Source organism: Lepidochelys olivacea, assembly GCF_965140295.1.
Source record: "Lepidochelys olivacea isolate rLepOli2 genome assembly, chromosome: 2".
NCBI classification, from domain to species: domain Eukaryota; kingdom Metazoa; phylum Chordata; order Testudines; family Cheloniidae; genus Lepidochelys; species Lepidochelys olivacea.
The window spans coordinates 52,312,005-52,330,273 of record NC_140412.1 but is presented as its reverse complement, the minus strand read 5'-3'; the positions used below and the strand labels follow the sequence as shown (position 1 = coordinate 52,330,273).

Sequence of the window (18,269 nt, the reverse complement as noted above, 5' to 3'; positions counted from 1 at the left end):
AGTGGGGCTACTTTAACTCGTTATATCAGAATTCGTGTTTCTGCAAGCGGTTCCTCTGCACCCGCCCTTTACTTGCTGCAGCCCCATCCGACCCAGCTCACCTCGGGCGGGGGAGGGGGAGGGCGCAGAGGAACCGCTCCCCGCCCCAGCTCACCTCTGCTCCGCCTCCTCCCCTGCCCCTCCCTTCGTTCCTTCCAGGCTTCCCACGCCAAACAGCTGATTGGTGCGGCAAGCCTGGAAGGAAGGAAGGAAAGGACGTAAGGAAGGGGGGAGAAGCAGAGCGGAGGTGGCATGCTCAGGGGAGGAGGCGGAGCTGAGCTGAGCTGGGGTGGGCAACGGTTCCTCTCCCTACCCCGATATAATGCGGTCTCACCTATAAGACAGTAAGATTTTTTGATTCCCGAGGACCGCGTTATATCAGGGTAAAGGTGTATTTATCCTTATAACACCCCTTGGATGTAGGAAAATGTTATCATCCCCATTTTGCAGATGGGAAACTGAAGAATAGAGAGCCTAAGTCCAAGGTGTCATTGGAAGTCTGTGACCATGTAGGGACTTGAGCCCAGATCTCCCAAGTCATAGGTTAGCTTCCTAACCACTGGACAATACTTCCTCACTTGTGAGCTTGTAAAACATGGGTTTTTTTTTTCAAACTCTGTCCTGTACATTCTTAAAAGCAAGAAATAGAGAATAAAAAAATACATTACTGTCGTGCTTTAGAAAGGTACCGGACTGTTCTGTTCAATAGGGCTGTCACTCTGTTTAGCCACAAAAGAGGCAGATGTAGAATGAAGAAGGGCTCTAGGTCAAACCAGGTATCCCCTCCAATAATATAAAGAGCTTCTTATCTCTTCAGTTAACTGTTCACTCTGCTGGTTTACATTATTAATTCATTTATTGTTTTCATCAATACTTTGTAATGTACAAAAACTACTTTAAAATACAAAACCAAAGGTAAAAATTTCATTTGGTTGCATAATGGCAATAGAATAAAATAAATGGAAAGATTCATAGCATAGAGGTGATGCCCGCTTACCAATCCATTCTCTTTTTAGCAGTATCAACCACTCCCAAGTTCTGGTAGCTGGTGGATGAGTTAGTTTACTTGCCCATAGGCATCCTGTGCCAGTTGTGACTGGAACACTTTCTATCTTATAAATATTTCAAATTGACCAACATCAAATATTTATTAAATGGGTTAAACTATTGTTTCAAGTAACCACAACTGTTCTACATTAAAAATATACATTTATTTTTAGAGATAGGGCTCAATTCTACCCACAGTTATGCAGATGGAACTCCCACTAAAGTTGGTGGGAATTGTGTCTGGCTGGCTCAGGGCCGAATCTGGTCTGAACCCATTCTAAATGTAAGTTGTGCTTGGATTTAGCTCAGTGTTTTTTCTGGTGATCTTTGTTTCCATCCAGTTCACCAATTAGCTACTCTAAATATGAATTTGTATTTTCTATAAACTGATCTTCATTATCAAGGTATTCCAAAATAATGTTTCCACCATTATATAATGGACACTCTTGATTGGATAGCCAAGTAGCCAATGTGTGGTCCAATGGCAAAGCTTCTCCAGATGCAGTATGACACAGCCTTAATTTCTGCAAGAAAGGCCCCCCACAAAAAAATCTTGTTGTTAATTCATATTCATGCATGAAGGACAGAAAAAGAATTGTAACATTAAATGAAAATTGCTACCACTGATTTACCTTGGCTGTTGACTTGTTGTTGTCATTTTTAAGGTCTGCTAAACAAGCTGCAAAATCTACTACTTTGCCAATACTCCACTTACTGCAAAAGAACATGGGTTTGCTCTTCTCCTTGCTTCCCTTAGGTAAAAACACTTGAAAGTAAATTCTTTCTGTCTACAATAAGAAACAGAGAAACATACACTCAGGAGAAACGAACAATCACAAACACACATCTGTTAATTTTGCTGGTCTAAAGAGAATTAAGATGATACGTACATTATTAATTATAATTATTAATCACTTTATACTGCAGTAATCCCCAAAGGCCTCAGTCGAGATTAGGCTCCCATTGTGCTGGATGCTGTTACAAATACCTATGAAGAGAAAGTCCCTGCCTTGGCTATTAGACAATAATGATCACTTTGAAGAGGAAGAAGGTAGTTTAAAGAGGTAATGCTGGTTGGGCTCCCATGCTGGTGTGTGTCAGGAATATGATATGTCACAATACTGTGGAAGACCCAAGCGGGAAGGCAAACAAAAGCCTGCTGGTAGTCATGTACATTGTGGAGCTGATGTGCTTGAGCTCTGATGATAAAGAGCAATCAGTGATATTAGAGGTGCCTGCCAGCACTTTTGTCTAGGCCAGCTTCTCAACCTTCATCTCATCCCTCCTCCCTGTAGGTACCAAAAGGCAGCATGTGGCCTTCCCCATGACTGAAGCATTTATAAGAGAGGGTACTATTACAATCTTTATTTCCTAAAAGATGCATATTTTAAATATGAAGTAAGGGTAACCTGTTTTTTTCTGGTTTGTTTCCCCTTCACACTTGTTTCCCTGGTTTCATCAACTTCTATTTTATGATCTATAAACACAATAGATAGGTTCGCCTTCGCCAGGTGCCAGCTGAAAGCAAGTAAGCAAGATAAAAAATATTTCTTCTTTTCATTGGTTTTACTTGGGCTTCCCCTAAAAAGAATTCATACCTCCCCACCCACACTACCCCTAAGTCTGTGGGCTTGCCTTCACTGCAGTTAACTCAAGTAATAACTTGAGCACTGACCCTAACCTGAATTCCGTCCACACACAAAAACCTTTAACTCAAGTGTGGTGCTGCTTTTAACTCAAGTTAGCTGGCCCAAGAGGGGATATAGGCTGAAACTCAAACAAGCGCAATTCATAACCCACTAACATGACCACTCTATAGTTGGATGCAGGATAGTGCCACTCCACTGCCAATAGTCCTCCAATGCTTTCCCACAATTCCTACTGTGTGCCCAGAAAGGACAGACAAGATCCCTCACAATTCACTGGGACAGAATTCAGACAGTGGCTCAGCTTACTGCAATATTAACCATGAGATGTTCCTCCAGAAGTCTCACTGCAACACCTGAGTGAGTACAGTGCCAGGGTAGACTTAGCAACTTGACTGTTATTTCACAATCTGAATACTCTCACTCAAGCCAGGCAAACTCAAGAGGAGTAACTTGAGTTTATTCTGAAGTAAAGACATACTCTGGGAAACAATCTAAAAAAAACCCTAGAAATTTAGAAAAGGCCTGACAAGAAAAACCTGAGGGCTTAACTAGACCAACTTTCCAGCTGTGAGAAGTGATGCGACAGAGAGGGATCCAAGGGACATCTGTCACCAGGCTGAAGGGAGAGTTGGGGAGAATAGCACAGAATGAGGGCTGGGAAGAGAGACTGAGAAGGGAACTGAAAAGAGAGGAGAATTGTGGGTTGGAGTTTAATTGCATCTGTGATAGATTATCACTATTCTAGATGATTAAACAATTAAACTCCAGTTAAGCAAATGAATAATGAAAGGAATTAACATAGAACCATTTGTGCTGTGGGTTACGATCTTTAGAGTTAGGGAGCAGCAATTTAATTTCCTTATAACAAAAAAGCCCAAACTCATTATGTTACCTCCTGCATCTCACGACATTAATCACTGTCTCCATTCATACATCTATTAAAATGGCATAATCTAAGGACTGTGTGGCAAGCAGGACTTCACGTTAAGATTGCTACCTAAACAGGAATTTCTAATTTGTACTCCAAGCATGTGATGATTTGTAGCAGAGAAAAAGAAGTCATAACAGGATTCAGAGAGGGAAGAGCTAAGTTTGTTTTACAATAATTAAATGTAAAACAAGACAAAGACCAATAGTAAAAATGAGGAAATGCATTGTATATGATGTGACCAATATGTAAAATTACAAACTGGTCTAGAATGAAATCTTGTAAGAGGGAAATGGAAAGACGTTTACAAACTAAAAATCCTCCTGGCTTGAAAAAAAATGGAGATGTTGCTCTGAATGATCATAGTGAGAAACAATGAAGAATCTGTGAAGTAATGGATGCTGCTGACCTTGGCTATGGTGAGATATGTAGCTCAGCTAAACTGCAGCAGAAGTGTGAACAAATCTTGCTCTCACTCAAAGCTCAGGTCAAGTATGAGCCAGGATTTCTCCTGGCTAGCACAAAGATACACAAATTGCACCCTCCATGCACCAACCAGGGTCACTGCATCCACATGAGAGGGCAGGCAGTGCTTCAAGGGTTATAGGCTTTAAGACTTGGGCCATGTCTATGCTTCAGCGGCACAACTATGGTAGTGTAGATGCTTCCTTCATTGTCGGAAGGGGTTTTCTGTCAATGTAAGTAATCCATCTCTCTGAGAGGCGGTAGCTAGGCTGATTATGTCTACAGTGGGGATTAAACTGAACTATGTCACACCAGGGCACAAACATTTTTCACAGCCCTTAGTAGTGTAGACCAGGCCTTCTTTTGGGCTGCAATTTGTTCATGGTTAGTGTCGCAGATTAATTTGCTGTTTAAGTAGCAAAATACATGTCCATTTTCTCTCTCACACACAATATAAGAGGATTTGCCTTCAGACAGGAGATTCAGGCCCTGATCCTGCATATGCTGAATTTTACACACAAGTACTCCACTGAGTTCAATGGGACTACTCTTGTGTGTGAAGTTAAGCATAAGTATAAATGACTGTGTTTTCAGGGGCTAATTCAGAAACAAAAATACGTAAACAGAATACTTCTTTTTTAATATTCTTTTTTACTCTCAACGAGAGAGTAAAATTAACAACAGAAGTCTAGAAATCTGTTTATATCCTTAAATAATAGAGTAAATCAGAATCACAGATGTGTTTGAAGGCAACTGCAAGGACTGACCTGTGGCAAGGACTTATCCCCACACGCGTGCATTTTCAGTTTTATTAGTGCCACCTTTGCCGCTGTTTCACTGTTTTTTGCTCCTTTCCGTCTTTTGCTTCTTACCGCCTCTTCCTTTTTAGAATCTGGGGAAAATATTATTTCTGAAAGTTACTGCAAGTCACATTTTCTTTCACTCTGTTACAAATGAAATTACCATTGTGTCTATTGTCACAAAATGTTTAGAGTTCAGTGCACTGGAATAATTTAGATCCGCCTCTATGGGTGTGCCTACACTGCAGCTTTCATCATAACAGAAATTGATATTTAGACTTGATTAACAATAAAATCCAGGGTCCATCAGCTTTGTCCTCATCCTGTATTTGTACGGAAAGGGCAGCCTGGGCCATATCTGGATTTCAGGGCACACTTTAGGGACATCTTACACAGTGTATCATGTACACTCCAAATATAGGAGCAGAGCTATATATAGACACTCACACGTAGGGTTCATCCACTCAAGGAACCTTCGTTCTTTTGACAAGCTTGGACCTCTAGACTAATACAAAAGCTCAAACAGTCCACTGAAGAAAATAATACAATAAATATCCTATCAGCAACTGGGCAACTTGCCTATAATATCTTTAACTAGCTTCTGGGTAGCAGCCATGCGAGGTTTAGGGGTATCCAGTTTCTCACACTCATGGTCTGACTGATGACGGTGTCTATAAACAATAGAACAGCAAACTCTCATTAGATGTTCCATATGTTAATGACAGAGCGTACGTGTTTCAACTCTTTTCTCTGCTCACCTTAAGCAAAACAGTTTCTTGCAGTAGGGGCATAAAACTGGTAAAAGCTCTTTTCCATTGCAGCCCGTATACGTGCATGGGTAAGATCTGTGTTCGTCCGATTTCATGCTCTCGCTTCTTATATTCACCTAAACATTATTAAGAAACATGCAGTGTAAATAAACATATGTAATGAAAAATAACTTGCATCCTTATCCAACTTGCTTTAGTGCTTTGATTCTGACATTACAGAAAAACAGTAAATTAACTTAGAGTGCTTTAAGGGAAACCTGCAAGCTACAAACAGACACACAAATGCACAAACACACAAAAGTTCTCCATTTGCAGCTATGTCAATTGAATGTCCCCAATAACCAGGTTTTGTGGGGTTTTGATGTCTTGCAAAGAAATCACAAATTATCAATTTACCTCAGAACAGCCATGAGAATCCCGGCTTCTATGTTGAAGGCTTAGAATTAAAAGAAAAAAGTCCCCATCACTATCCAAATTTCAAAAAGAAAAAAGAAAACATGAGCGCATACAAGTGTTTGATAAATTGTAATGTAGCAAGGCTTACATCATGATCAAATTTCAGCTAAATAACCACTATTCTCTTCCAAAACTTGTACCAGCCTGCAGATTTTTATCACCAAGGGGATTGGTTTTAAAACTAAAAGTGTCATATGAAGGTTTAGTTCTCAAAAATTAGGCCCCAATTCAGCAAAGTACTTTTAGTGAAAGGGGCTACTCACATGCTTAAAACTAAGGCCCAGATCCACAAATCAACTTAGCTGGCTAAACCCCAGATCTAATCCCAGTTTTAAGCCCCTCAGTGATCCATAAAACCTCACTCAGCTACTGCCCAACTGTAAACTCGCTCAGCACCTACATTTTTGCTGTAAAAGTTCCCTGGCCACCTCAGTTTCTGCCATCCAATCTCATGCCTAAACCCCAGCACAATCCACAAAAGGGGGCCAATGGAGGAGCACCTATCTTGCTTGCATAGTCCAATCTGGTAAGCCTGCTCTTAGCATGCCTACCAGCCTGAGATACATTCAAAATCCAGGAAGGAGGCAGGAGGTGCGTGCCTCCCTTATAACTTTCAGCCCAGTGGCTAGAGCCCTCACCCAGGATGTGGCAGACCCAGTCAATAGAGCAGAGGGTCTGGACCCTGGGTCTCTCATCTTCCAGATAGGTGCTCTAATTATCAGGCTAGAGAGACATTCTCACTCCCTCTCGCTGACCCAATGACTATTTAATTATTTCTCCAAAGCAGAACATCTTCAACAGGAGAGACTGAGGAAGACTCACATCAGAATCTTATCTAATTTGAGTGTCACATCAAATATATAGAGAGAACATTTATTTATCAAGATTCTCAGAACTGGAAGCAGAAAGGTAAACGAGTTCATTTGACCACATATTACCAGAAAGCAATAAGAAGGCTATGAGCAGTGAGCTGCTTTATCTGACAGCTTAACTGGAAAAGAAAAGAGCTAAATTTATAGTATGCGTTCCAAGAATTTTAACTCCAACATAGGGAGCTCTAAGTGAGACAACTCTGTTTTGATCTGGCTGCGTACAAAATAGTCTTCCTGTTGACTTAAATCGGAGGTACCAAAAGCACAAGCTGAAGACCAAATATGCCCTATGGAATATGGCCATCTTCTTTGTCTAAGTGCACTCATTCCCAAAAGACCCGGGGAAATAAAATAGGACATTAATAAGAATTCCAGATATTTGTTCCTGAATTTATGCAACAAAAAACTTGTTATCTCCTCTTTTATTAAATCAAAAGTGACACCCTCCTTGATTTTCCTGTTCAGTTTAAAATACTGTAACTTTTCCTTTTTGGTAGTTGGATTCAAGTTTAAGTGTGTCTATGATCTTATATTATATGATGTCTTACCAAAAAACTCCTGAACAGCCATCACATACAAAGGGCAGAAAATCTGAAACCAAAAGAGAGGGATTTTTTAGTTACATAAGGTAATTATTTAGCTAATAGTTTTTAGTCTAGATATTTATAAGGTTAACTACCAATACCCACAAGAAATAAACACAAAATGTCTTCCCTACCAAAGCATTCAAACCAATTTACATTCAGCCCCTTCATACAGTGCCTGCATTAATATTTAATAACTTGGACCAAGTCTTATTTGTCAATTCTACAGACTCAAAAAGACTAAAAAAGTTCAATCTACTTAACAATGTTGTTGTTTTTTTGGTAGCACATCTTAAAACGTGCACAGTATACTCTAGTTTGCTACTGCTACTAACAAAATAAGAGGTAAAATGAAGTGCATGCATGTATATTCTAGGAGTAGGAATTTGAAGTGCATGTCTGTAAGCAGTGCTAACAGGTTTTTTTTATATAAAATCTATTTAAACAAAAACATAAAGAAAAGCAAGCTGTATTTTATCAGTGTCAGCCAATTTATTATTTATGGCAAGATCACCCTGATCAGTAGCCCAGTTACAGTTTTATGGAGTACAAGGGAGAATCTTTGCTTTTGTACAACTATTATAACATGAGGCACAAACCAATCTTATCTTTTGATATATATTCATCCCTTAATTCTGTGGCAAATCTAGATATTTAAGCTATTATGTAGAATGACTGGTGCAATCAGTCATATATGAATGCTTTATTTTTTACAGGGGTGAAACCATGTCTAGTACTTAGACCATGATACTGGGCATCAGTCCAGTTTACTGGGCTCTATTCCTGGTTCTACTGCTAACTTCCTGTATAAACTCAGGCAAGTCACTTAGTCCAGTGTGTGACCTTTACTCATAATGATGAGCACTTACTCATGAAAGTAGTCTCACTGACTTCAACAAGACTGTTCCTATTAATAAATGATTACCAACATGAATAAAGGTTGCACAACTGCACCCCATATCTTTCTATGTGTCAGTTTCCCCATCCGCAAATGGGATTTCAGAATGCAGAAGTGTGATGTTTCCCTAATTAATGTTTGTAAAGCATTACGACAACTTTTAATGAAAGGTGCTATAGGAGTGCAAGGTCTTATAATATACATTTCCCATCAAATCTGGTATTTGCAAAGTGACCTTTTGCCAACCTTTAACAAGACTGAACCTCTCTTCACAGCTTCTGCTGTCTTTATGGCTGTTCCTGAACAAGCATTTTTCAGAAAATCTCCCAGTTTTGCACTACCACTGCACCACATCAGCTCCAATGGTGCTAGCACTAGAGCAGACAGGGATAGATTTTTTTTTTACAAATGTGTTACCTAAAACTGCTCAGAGCAAAGCTCAACAGTGAGACAGAAAAACATTTGAACCCCATCTACACTAACGCAGCAATGGTGAGAGTTCTCCCAAAAATTGCTGGTGTAAACAAAACACGGGTAAGTAGTACCACGGTTCTAAAAGAAACGGCAGAAAGTGTGGCCACAAAGCTCCCTATGGCTCTCCTAGCTTGTGTGGTACTATTACACATCTCATTAGGCACTGGAATGGCACTGATTTCAAAGATTCTCCCTTGTCCGCCATAAAACTGTAATGCCAGACCAGGAGGAACGAGGCTGTTAGCCCCATTAACAGCGGCTCTGCAAAGCTGAACTGTTTTTTTTTTCCTTGTTCACTAAACTACACACTTCAGTCCACCTGCTCTAATCCCCATCAAATAGGGCTGGAAATTCTGTCAGCTGTTGAAAACATTATGGTAAACGAAACAAAAACTATGTCCGGCGAAGGCACCCTTTCCTTAATGACGCTTCAGATGCCGCCCTGTAATCGTAACATGCTTTTAACATGTTCCTCCAAAAACGAATTCCTCCGCATGCTGACGCTGGCAACCTAACTGCCAGGGGCCTCAACCTCTTGTGGAAACAGGTTGTGTGCAGTAACACACACACACACACACGACACCTGCCCTCTGATGACGGGGAGAGAGGACCTCTCGGACTCAGACCGAGCAGCCTCACTGCACCGTCCTGGGTTCGGGGGCGATGGGCGCACGGGCAGCCGCGGCCGCGAGGCTGAGCCCAGCCAGCAGGGGTCAGCGGCGCGCACAGGGGCACCGCCCCCTCGCCCCCGCCACGCCCCCTGCCCATCTGGCCACGCCCCCTCTCGCCAGTCCCTGCCTCTCGCAACGGGTGCCACGCCCCTTGCTAGCTGCCACGTCCCTTTTTACAGCACCAGACTCGCAAGCCCCCTCCCCGGCGTGTCCCGCCCCAGGCAGCTCGCGCTCGCGGCCCCGCGTGCCCCCCTCACCGACCCAGCTGGCCGCAGTGCTCCACCCCGCAGTGCTGCCCGACCGCCAGCTCCGCCATGGCAGCCCCCTGCGCCTGCGCCACGGCGTTGCTCAGCCGGCGCGATTGCGCGGGGATTGCTGGGATATTGGAGGTCTCCTTTCCGCGACTGTCGGAGAGGGGCGGAGTTACCGTCCTTGCGTATACGTCACAGCCCCCACCGCGGGGATTGGCCGGAGGCGCCTTGTGACGGGGCGGGGCGGGGCGAGCCGGTGGCGCGTGCGAGGGCGCGGTGGGTGCTGGGAGAGGCGGGGAGCGGGCTGTAGGGAGGCTGTGGGGTGGGACTGAGCAGCGGGGCGGGAGCGAGGCATGGGGTGTGGAGTTTGGGGGTGCACGGGCTGGAGGAGTCAGGGTGGCCGTGTCTTGGGGAAGGGGGTTCAGTGCTGAGGGGTTCCTGGCAGGGGCCCCACAGTCTTCTCCTCCCCTCCCCTCGGTCCATCCCACGTTACCTAGGGGGGAGGCTCTGTTCTCCTCCCCGTGCACCGGGGACTTCTGAACCGCAGGGCTCTCCCAGGAACCGCAGCAGCGGAAGGAGCAGAACCTGGAGCCACCGCGCAGCCGCCTGCCAGCAGCTCCTCTGGCGCTGCTGTACCGGTACCGCCCCCAGCCCTGTCTTTCCGCGGGCTGCCTGCAGACCCCGACAGAGGATGCTAGGCGCAGCTGCGTGGAAGGGCTCGGGGAGGTACAGCCGCGCCAGAGGAGCTGCTGGTGTGGGGCTGCCAGGCGGCCCCACGTTCTGCTTCTGCTGTGTCTTTCTGCTAGGGCCTAGCAGCTATAAATATAGGTGTCAGAGTAACAGCCCTGTTAGTCTGTATTTGCAAAAAGAAAAGGAGGACTTGTGGCACCTTAGAGACTAACCAATTTATTGCTCAAATAAATTGGTTAGTCTCTAAGGTGCCACAAGTGCTCCTTTTCTTTCAGCTATAAATATGTTACTGGTAAGCCGTACTGGACCATACCACCCTATTTGCACCACGGGCTATCATATAAATAATTGGGGCAGAAGGACTGGACCCTAGGTCTCTTACTTTCCAGGTGAGTGCCCTAACCACTGGGTTTTAGAGTCATTCTCATACTTGCTCTTTGGCTCAATGACTGTTTAATTAGCCAAAGTGGAATAGCTTCAAAAGAGCCTGAGGATGCTCCACGTCAGAGTATCCCATAGCCCAGTGGTTAGGGCACTCTCCTGAGTGGCAGGAGACTGCTGTTCAAATACTTTTGCCTCATCAGGCAAAGGGAGGAATTGAACCTGGGTCTCCCACAGCCTGGGTGAATGCTTTCAGCCCAATGGTTACTTATAAGGAATGTGATGCTTTGATTGTCTCTTTCTCCCACATTTCTTGAAAGAATGGCTTGGGCTTCTAAGCTGTCTGACTCAAAGAGAGGGGTTCCTAGCTGTGGATCACAAGCAGGGATAAGTGCCTAATTCTGGGAGGGGGTGAGGCTTAGGGCACACATTCTCATCAGTATCTCCATTTAGGTAGCTTCCTGCCTAGTGTGCTGGCTTTTGTGGATCCCATTCTTAGGCACCTATTTCTCCTCATTCATTGTACAAGGATCCTAGGTGCCAAGCCCAGGCTTTGTGGATTCTGGTGATTTTCATAGTACCTAAGTCCCTATGGGGATCTGGGTCTACCTTCAGTTTCCTTGCCTAATCACCTCTTAGCCTGTCCACTGAGACTATCACTCAGGCTATTAGTTAGTACACACTTAATGCAGTCTGAACTGCACTGGTACTAATAAAAGGCACCAGTCAGAATTGTACTAGTGATATTTACATGTTCATTTTATCAAGGGACCATTATCAAGTATTCTTTCTTATTTGCAAATCTGTCTAAAATACTTGGGTATCAGTTATCATATAACTACTGACCAGCCATCAGACAGTGACATTTGAATCACTATGAACTTTATGTGGATTTGAATACATACTTTAAATGATTAGTTCCTCAAAATGTATGGTGTGAGACCAATTAGGAAGTTGCTAGATGTTTAAGCAATTAATGCTAATGGTAATTTCCTTCAAAGTTAATATTTCACATCTCTCCAGAAAATACACCTATTGCATGAACCCTTTCAGTTATCCTATTTCTTGGTCAGTGCTGCCACATTGGATTTGCATTGTTCCCTGTGTACTGCAGGGATACTGTACTGTCTAATTCCTGATTTTTCAGAAGACCTGAGTTGTAGTCAATGGGAAATAAGGGTGCTTGTCAGCAAATCAGGTCCTAAGCTCCCCGAGGATGGAATTATGCCTTACTATTAAGTATATATTATGGTAAGCATATTATTTCTCCTCAGCAAATAATACTGTAATAGTAGTGCATCTTTCAGCAGAAATTGTTAGTGGTGCTTGTACTGGACAGGTGGTACTACTAATATTTGATACTAGAGCTGTTACTAGTTTCAAAGGGCTGTTGTGCAGACCAGTTATTGTTTGTAAAAAGTTGGAGGTCCTTGGATGACAGGTGCTGTATCCTGACAAGTGCAAAGCAGTTTGATTACTGTCTGACGAATGGCTTTACTAGTGATTTCCTGATCAATATATGAGTTATAATGCAGGAAAACCAGAGAGACGGTCTGATTTTTATAGCATGCACAAATACTGTGACTCTGTGTATACGCACTTGGAAGCCCATTAGCATTGATATTTCACAGAGATAGCCTGATCTAAAACTTGACATAAAACTTTGCAAACACTTAGGAAGTTCAGATTTGGATCCAAACTTAATGATTTGGGCAGGGCTTAAATTCAGCTGGAGCCATCCAGAGCAGAGCTCCAGTAAATATTTTCAAACCTGTGGGAGCCCCAGCACCTCCCATGGGACTGAAAGCCCAAGTCCTGGCACGTTCCATGGCACAGAAGCCCTAAACCCCAGCACCTCGCACGGGGCTGAAGCCCTGAGCCCCAGCACCTTGCCCCCCAAAGGGGCTAAAGCCCCTCCCGTCAGCACCTCTCCCCCCTGCGGTTTAAATCTTCTTTCAAAGTCGGTGTCCAAAGTACTTTTGTATCAGTTGTGTCCTATGCAGTGACAAATTATAAATTCTATCTGACTTGAATTATTTACTAAAATATTACCAGGCCTGTTTTAAATACTTATTTAGTCATTTGTATTACAGTAATGTCTAAAATCCATAACCAAGGACAAGGTCATACTATACTAGCTGCTGTATATACACATAGTTAGGAACTTATTTACATATAGAGCACCTTACATGTCATGGTGCTTTGAATACTGATGATGATAAGTCCCTGTCCCAATGAATTTACAATCTATTTGCCCAATCCTATTCTATTTTATTCAGGTTCTTATACCAGCCTCATCACCATAGTATCTGAGCATCTGCCAGTAGTGCACTAAGCAACATGATTAACATCTGGCATATGTCTTCCTGTGAACACTTACTGTCAAAGTACTTGTATTAGGAGTTCCATTGAAGTAAGAGGGCAGACATGTTAATCTGTCCCCTGTTGTGTCTCTTATTCGATTCATGAATCAACAATACACTCTTGGTAATTTAGCTATGTAAAACTGAAATAAGAGTGGTCATCTTTTCTGAAAAAGTTCCCTTTGTGTGTGGTTTGCCCTTTGAGGGGAACCATGGTCTGGTGGTTAGGGCACTAGTCTGGGCACAGGAGACTAGTGTTCAGTTCCCAGCTCTATCATGCACATCTAGTATTCCATAGGCAAGTCACTTAGCCTTTCTGTGCTTCAGTTTCCCCATCATTAAAATGGGACTAATAGTGCTTCCCGACCTCACATAGGTGTGATAAGGCTAAATACATTAAAAGATGAAGTGCTTTGAGATCTACTGATCTATATAAGAAATAGGCATAATTATTAAAAACACTCATTACAGCGTGAGGCTGGAAAATGAAAAATTGCACAAGCTGTTGAGAAACTTTTTAGAAAGCTTTATTTAGTTAGATTCCTAATGGCTTGGGGCAAGGGCTGTGTATTTGTGTGTGGGTGTGGACAAAGCCTAGCTGTGACACATGGCCAGAAAGGGTTAAGCGTCCTGCCGGATAAATGACCCAAATTCAACCTTTAGGGACATATTGGTAGAGAATGTTTGTGTTTTGTGTGTTTACATATATATTGTTAGAGGTTAACAATGTAACCAAAGAGTCCCTGCCTATGCTGTATTCTGTTAATTCAGAGATCAAAAGGAAATATTAACATTTAAGTGAACTATAAATATAGTGACATCACTGTATTCATCTCTCTTTAAAATGTTTAGCAAATCACCTCTGAATGGTGGAAAACCAGCAATTGCCTTAGTTAATCCCTATAACTAATTACTGGTGATGCATAGGAAATAGGTCTACTTCAAAGTCTCTATGATTGCCTATTGTTCGCCTAAGAACTCCATGCTGTCAAGAGAAGGCCTGGAACTGTGTAAAGAAGTCTTGGGTTTTGATGCTTTTTATCTCAGATCTGCTTGATGCTTTATCCAGGGGAAGCTTGAGTCGTAAGACTGAGATCTCCAGTCCCATCTGGATCACTCTGAATATGAACACTGGACTATAATAGGGGTGGGCAAACGTTTTGGCCCGAGGGCCACATTGGGGTTGCGAAACGGTATGGAGGGCCAGCTAGGGAAGGCTGTGCCTCCGCAAACAGCCTGGCCCTCGCCCCCTCGCACTTCCCGCACTCTGACTGCCCCCCTCAGAACCTCCAACCAGTCCAATCCCCCCTGCTCTTTGTCCCCTGACCGACCCCCCGGGACCCCACCCCCTATCCAACCCGCACTCCCGATCCCCGTCCCCTGACTGCCCCGACCCCTATCCACACCCCTGCCCCCTGACAGGCCCCCCAGAACCCCTGACCCATCCAACCCCCTCCCCACTCCTTGTCCCCTGACCGCCCCCTCCCGGGACCCCACCCCCTATCCAAGCCCCCCTGTTCCCCCCCTGGGATCCCCTCCAACCCCCACCTCCCCTGCTCCCTGTGTCCTGACCACCCCCTCCCCCTCACCTCCACCCCAACCAACTGCCCTCTGTTCCCTGACTGCCCCCCCCCCCGGACCTCCTGCCCCTTACCTTGCTGCTCAGAGCGGCAAGACAGGCTTATTTGAAAGTCTGGGAGGTGGACGGGTGAAAGCTGCGTTGCCCGCATGGTGGCGTAGCTGCAGGAGAGGGGGGACAGCGGGGGGAGGGCCTGGGGGCTAGCCTCCCTGGCCGGGAACTCAGGAGCCAGGTAGGACAGTCCCATGGGCCGGATGTGGCCCGCGGGCCGTAGTTTGCTCACCTCTGGACTATAACCTATGGACTACTTCTGAAAGAACTCTTTGCAACTACAAAGGTCACCATCTCTGCTATGAATCTGATTTCAGAACCGTACTCATATCTGTATGTATATTGATCTTTTAATCAATTCTCTCTCTCTCTTTTCCTTTTTATTAAATTTTAGCTTAGTTAATAAGGATTGGCTGTAAGCATGTATTTGGGAAAGATCTGGAATATTCCTTAACCTGGGAGGTAATGTGTCCGATCCTTTAGGATTGGTAGAACTTTCTTATATGATGAATAAGATTTTCAGTAATCCTCATCATATTTGACTTGGGTGTCTGGGTGGAGGTCTGAGGCTGGGCTGCTTTAAATGAACTGTGTGTTGGCTTCTGGGTAACCAGTAAGGTATTATAGAAGCTGTTTGTGCTGGCTTGGTAAATCTAAGTATTGGAATATCCACCAGCTTTGGGGATTGTCTCCCCATTCTTTGCAGTTTACCTTAATTGAGTAACCTCAGTATGGCTCCCTGGGTCCCCGGTCACACTAGCACATAAGGAATGTAATTGGAATGTAAAGAATAAAGGTGAATTGGGCACTTACCGCCTTAAGAATAAGGTTATTAAATTCCTTTCAAATAACATTGTATAAAATTGTGGAAGTCAAACTTATTTATTTTCTATTTTATTAATTTTTGTTTTACCCTTTTGGTCTGAAATTGTGCAAATGGAAGTTTTTGTTCAGTAATAATAAAACTACTATTACTGCAGAGAAGAGCATGTAAAGAATATTGTGAATATTAATAAATAACTGTATTGTGTAACATTCTAATTATGCAATGTTATTAAAGATTGTGTGACTGTCAAAGGCATGTTTCAAATCCACAAGCATCTGTGCATAGCTCATGAGAAAGGAATACATAAGAGCATAATAAATAGATACTTTGCTCTGTGCCAGCTCTGCTCCCTAACAGGTCTTTATTGTAACATGGCATATGTGACCACAGGGAATGTGTACATAGGTTGTTCCTCATATGGATCAGCTGAAACGTGTGATGATGGAGCAGTGTGACACCACAACTAGGCCTACTGTAACTGGTGAGCCTGCACAGCACTGAACTTAGAGCACTGTGTAATGCCAGCAGACCCTAGTTGTCGGTGGGCAGGATTGAACCTGGGACCTCTGGAGCTTAGTGCTTAAAAGCTGTTAGCTAAGGCTACAGAGCAGACTCATTTTTTCCCTCTCTAAGTGGTCTTGGTGCCACAAGATGGGACAGAACACCACACCCAGGACAACTGCGCCATCTGTACTCTACACTATGAAAACTACCCAAAAGTCAGTAATGAGTGCAATTGAAATGTTGATGAACATGGTTTAACTACAAGCATAACCAAAGACAAACTGTTCAGCACCATTTTAGAACCCATGGTTAACCAACTGATCGGGTGCATTGTTGTCCATTTCTCTGCACCCAGATCTGCTCTTCTGTTCCCTCCACCCTCCTAGTCTGCTCCTCAAGACCTATATGTATGTGCATACAGCCCCTCACTGTGCTCCTCCAGCCCATATGCATATATATATTGTCCTGGGGTCTCCAGGAATTAAAATTAATCTTTAATTAAGGATTGTGTTATTGATGAAACCTCCAAGAATACATCCAACCAACATTAGCAACTCTAATGTACTTTCTGCCCAATGCCTTTCTTCCTGCTCATCCACCCCCTCACCTGTTATTCCTCCTCCTGAGTTTCTTATCATAGAATCATAGAAAATTAGAGTTGGAAGAGACCTCAGGAGGTCATCTAGTCCAACCCCCTGCTCAAAGCAGGACCAACCCCAACTAAATCTTCCCAGCCAGGGCTTTGTCAAGCTGGGCCTTAAAAACCTTTAAGGATGGAGATTCCACCACCTGTCTAGGTAATCCATTCCAGGCTTCACCACCCTCCAAGTGAAATAGTTTTTCCTAATATCCAACCTGGACCTCCCCCACTGCAACTTGAGACCATTGCTCCTTGTTCTGTCATCTGCCTGCACTGAGAACAGCCTCGCTCCATTCTCTTTGGAACCCCCCTTTAGGTAGTTGAAGGCTGCTGTCAGATTCACTTCACTCTTCTCTTTTGCAGACTAAATAAGCCCAGTTCCCTCAGCCTCTCCTTGTAAGTCATGTGCCCAAGCCCTGTAATAATTTTCATTGTCCTCCGCTAGACCCTCTCCAATTTGTCCACATCCTTTCTGTAATGGGGGCCCAAAACTGGATGCAATACTCCAGATGTGGCCTTACCAGTGCTGAACAGAAGGGAATAATCTCTTCCCTCAATCTGCTGGCAATGCTCCTACTAATGCAGCCCAATATGCCATTAGCCTTCTTGGCAACAAGGGCACATTGTTGACTGATAACCAGCTTCTCATCCACTGTAATCTCCAGGTCCTTTTCTGCAGAACTGTCGCTTAGACAGTTGAGTCCCAGCCTGTAGCAGTGCATGGGATTCTTCTGTGCTAAGTGCAGGATTCTGCACTTGCCCTTGTTGAACCACATCAGATTTCTTTAGGCCTAATCCTGCAATTTGCCTAGGTCACTCTGGACCCTCTCCCTACCCTCCAGCGTAGCTACCTCTCCCCCTAGCTTGATGTCATCTGCGAACTTGCTGAGGGTGCAATCCATCCCATCATCCAGATCATTAATGAAGATGGTGAACAAAACCAACTCCAGGACTGACCCTTGGGGTACTCCACCTGATACCAGCTACAACTAGACAATGAGCTGTTGATCACTATCTGTTGAGCCCAACAATCTAGCCAGCTTTCTATTGACCTTATAGTCCATTCATCCAATCCATACTTTTTTAACTTGCTGGGAAGAATACTGTGGGAGAGCGTATCAAGTTTTGCTAAAGTCAAAGTATCTCATGTCCACTGCTTTCCCTATATCTACAGAGCCAGTTATGTCATGATAGACGGCAATCAGGTTGGTCAGGCATGACTTGCCCTTGGTGAATCCCTGTTGACTGTTCCTGATCACCTTCCTGTCCTCCAAGTGCTTCAAAATGGATTCCTTGAGAACCTGCTCCATAATTTTTCCAGGAACCGAGTG

General features: G+C 43.8%; 1 protein-coding gene across 5 annotated transcripts; it reads right to left on the bottom strand.

Annotated features, from left to right (window-relative positions):
* Positions 1 to 876: 876 nt before the first annotated feature.
* On the bottom strand, positions 877 to 10,471 carry ZFAND1 (zinc finger AN1-type containing 1). 5 transcript variants are annotated; one of them, XM_084620499.1, is made up of 8 exons: positions 9,915 to 10,060; positions 7,575 to 7,617; positions 6,095 to 6,134; positions 5,687 to 5,814; positions 5,508 to 5,599; positions 4,896 to 5,020; positions 1,719 to 1,874; positions 877 to 1,610 (listed from the first exon to the last, which is right to left on the bottom strand). In XM_084620499.1, the coding sequence occupies exons 1-8, from the start codon at positions 9,967 to 9,969 to the stop codon at positions 1,440 to 1,442; spliced, it is 810 nt and encodes a 269-aa protein (XP_084476625.1). In that variant the 5' UTR covers positions 9,970 to 10,060; the 3' UTR covers positions 877 to 1,439. The 5 variants fall into 5 exon arrangements, with proteins under 5 accessions (XP_084476625.1, XP_084476627.1, XP_084476629.1 ...); XM_084620501.1 differs by having other exon boundaries at positions 9,911 to 10,013; XM_084620503.1 differs by lacking the exons at positions 6,095 to 6,134; positions 9,915 to 10,060 and adding an exon at positions 10,398 to 10,471.
* Positions 10,472 to 18,269: the final 7,798 nt, after the last annotated feature.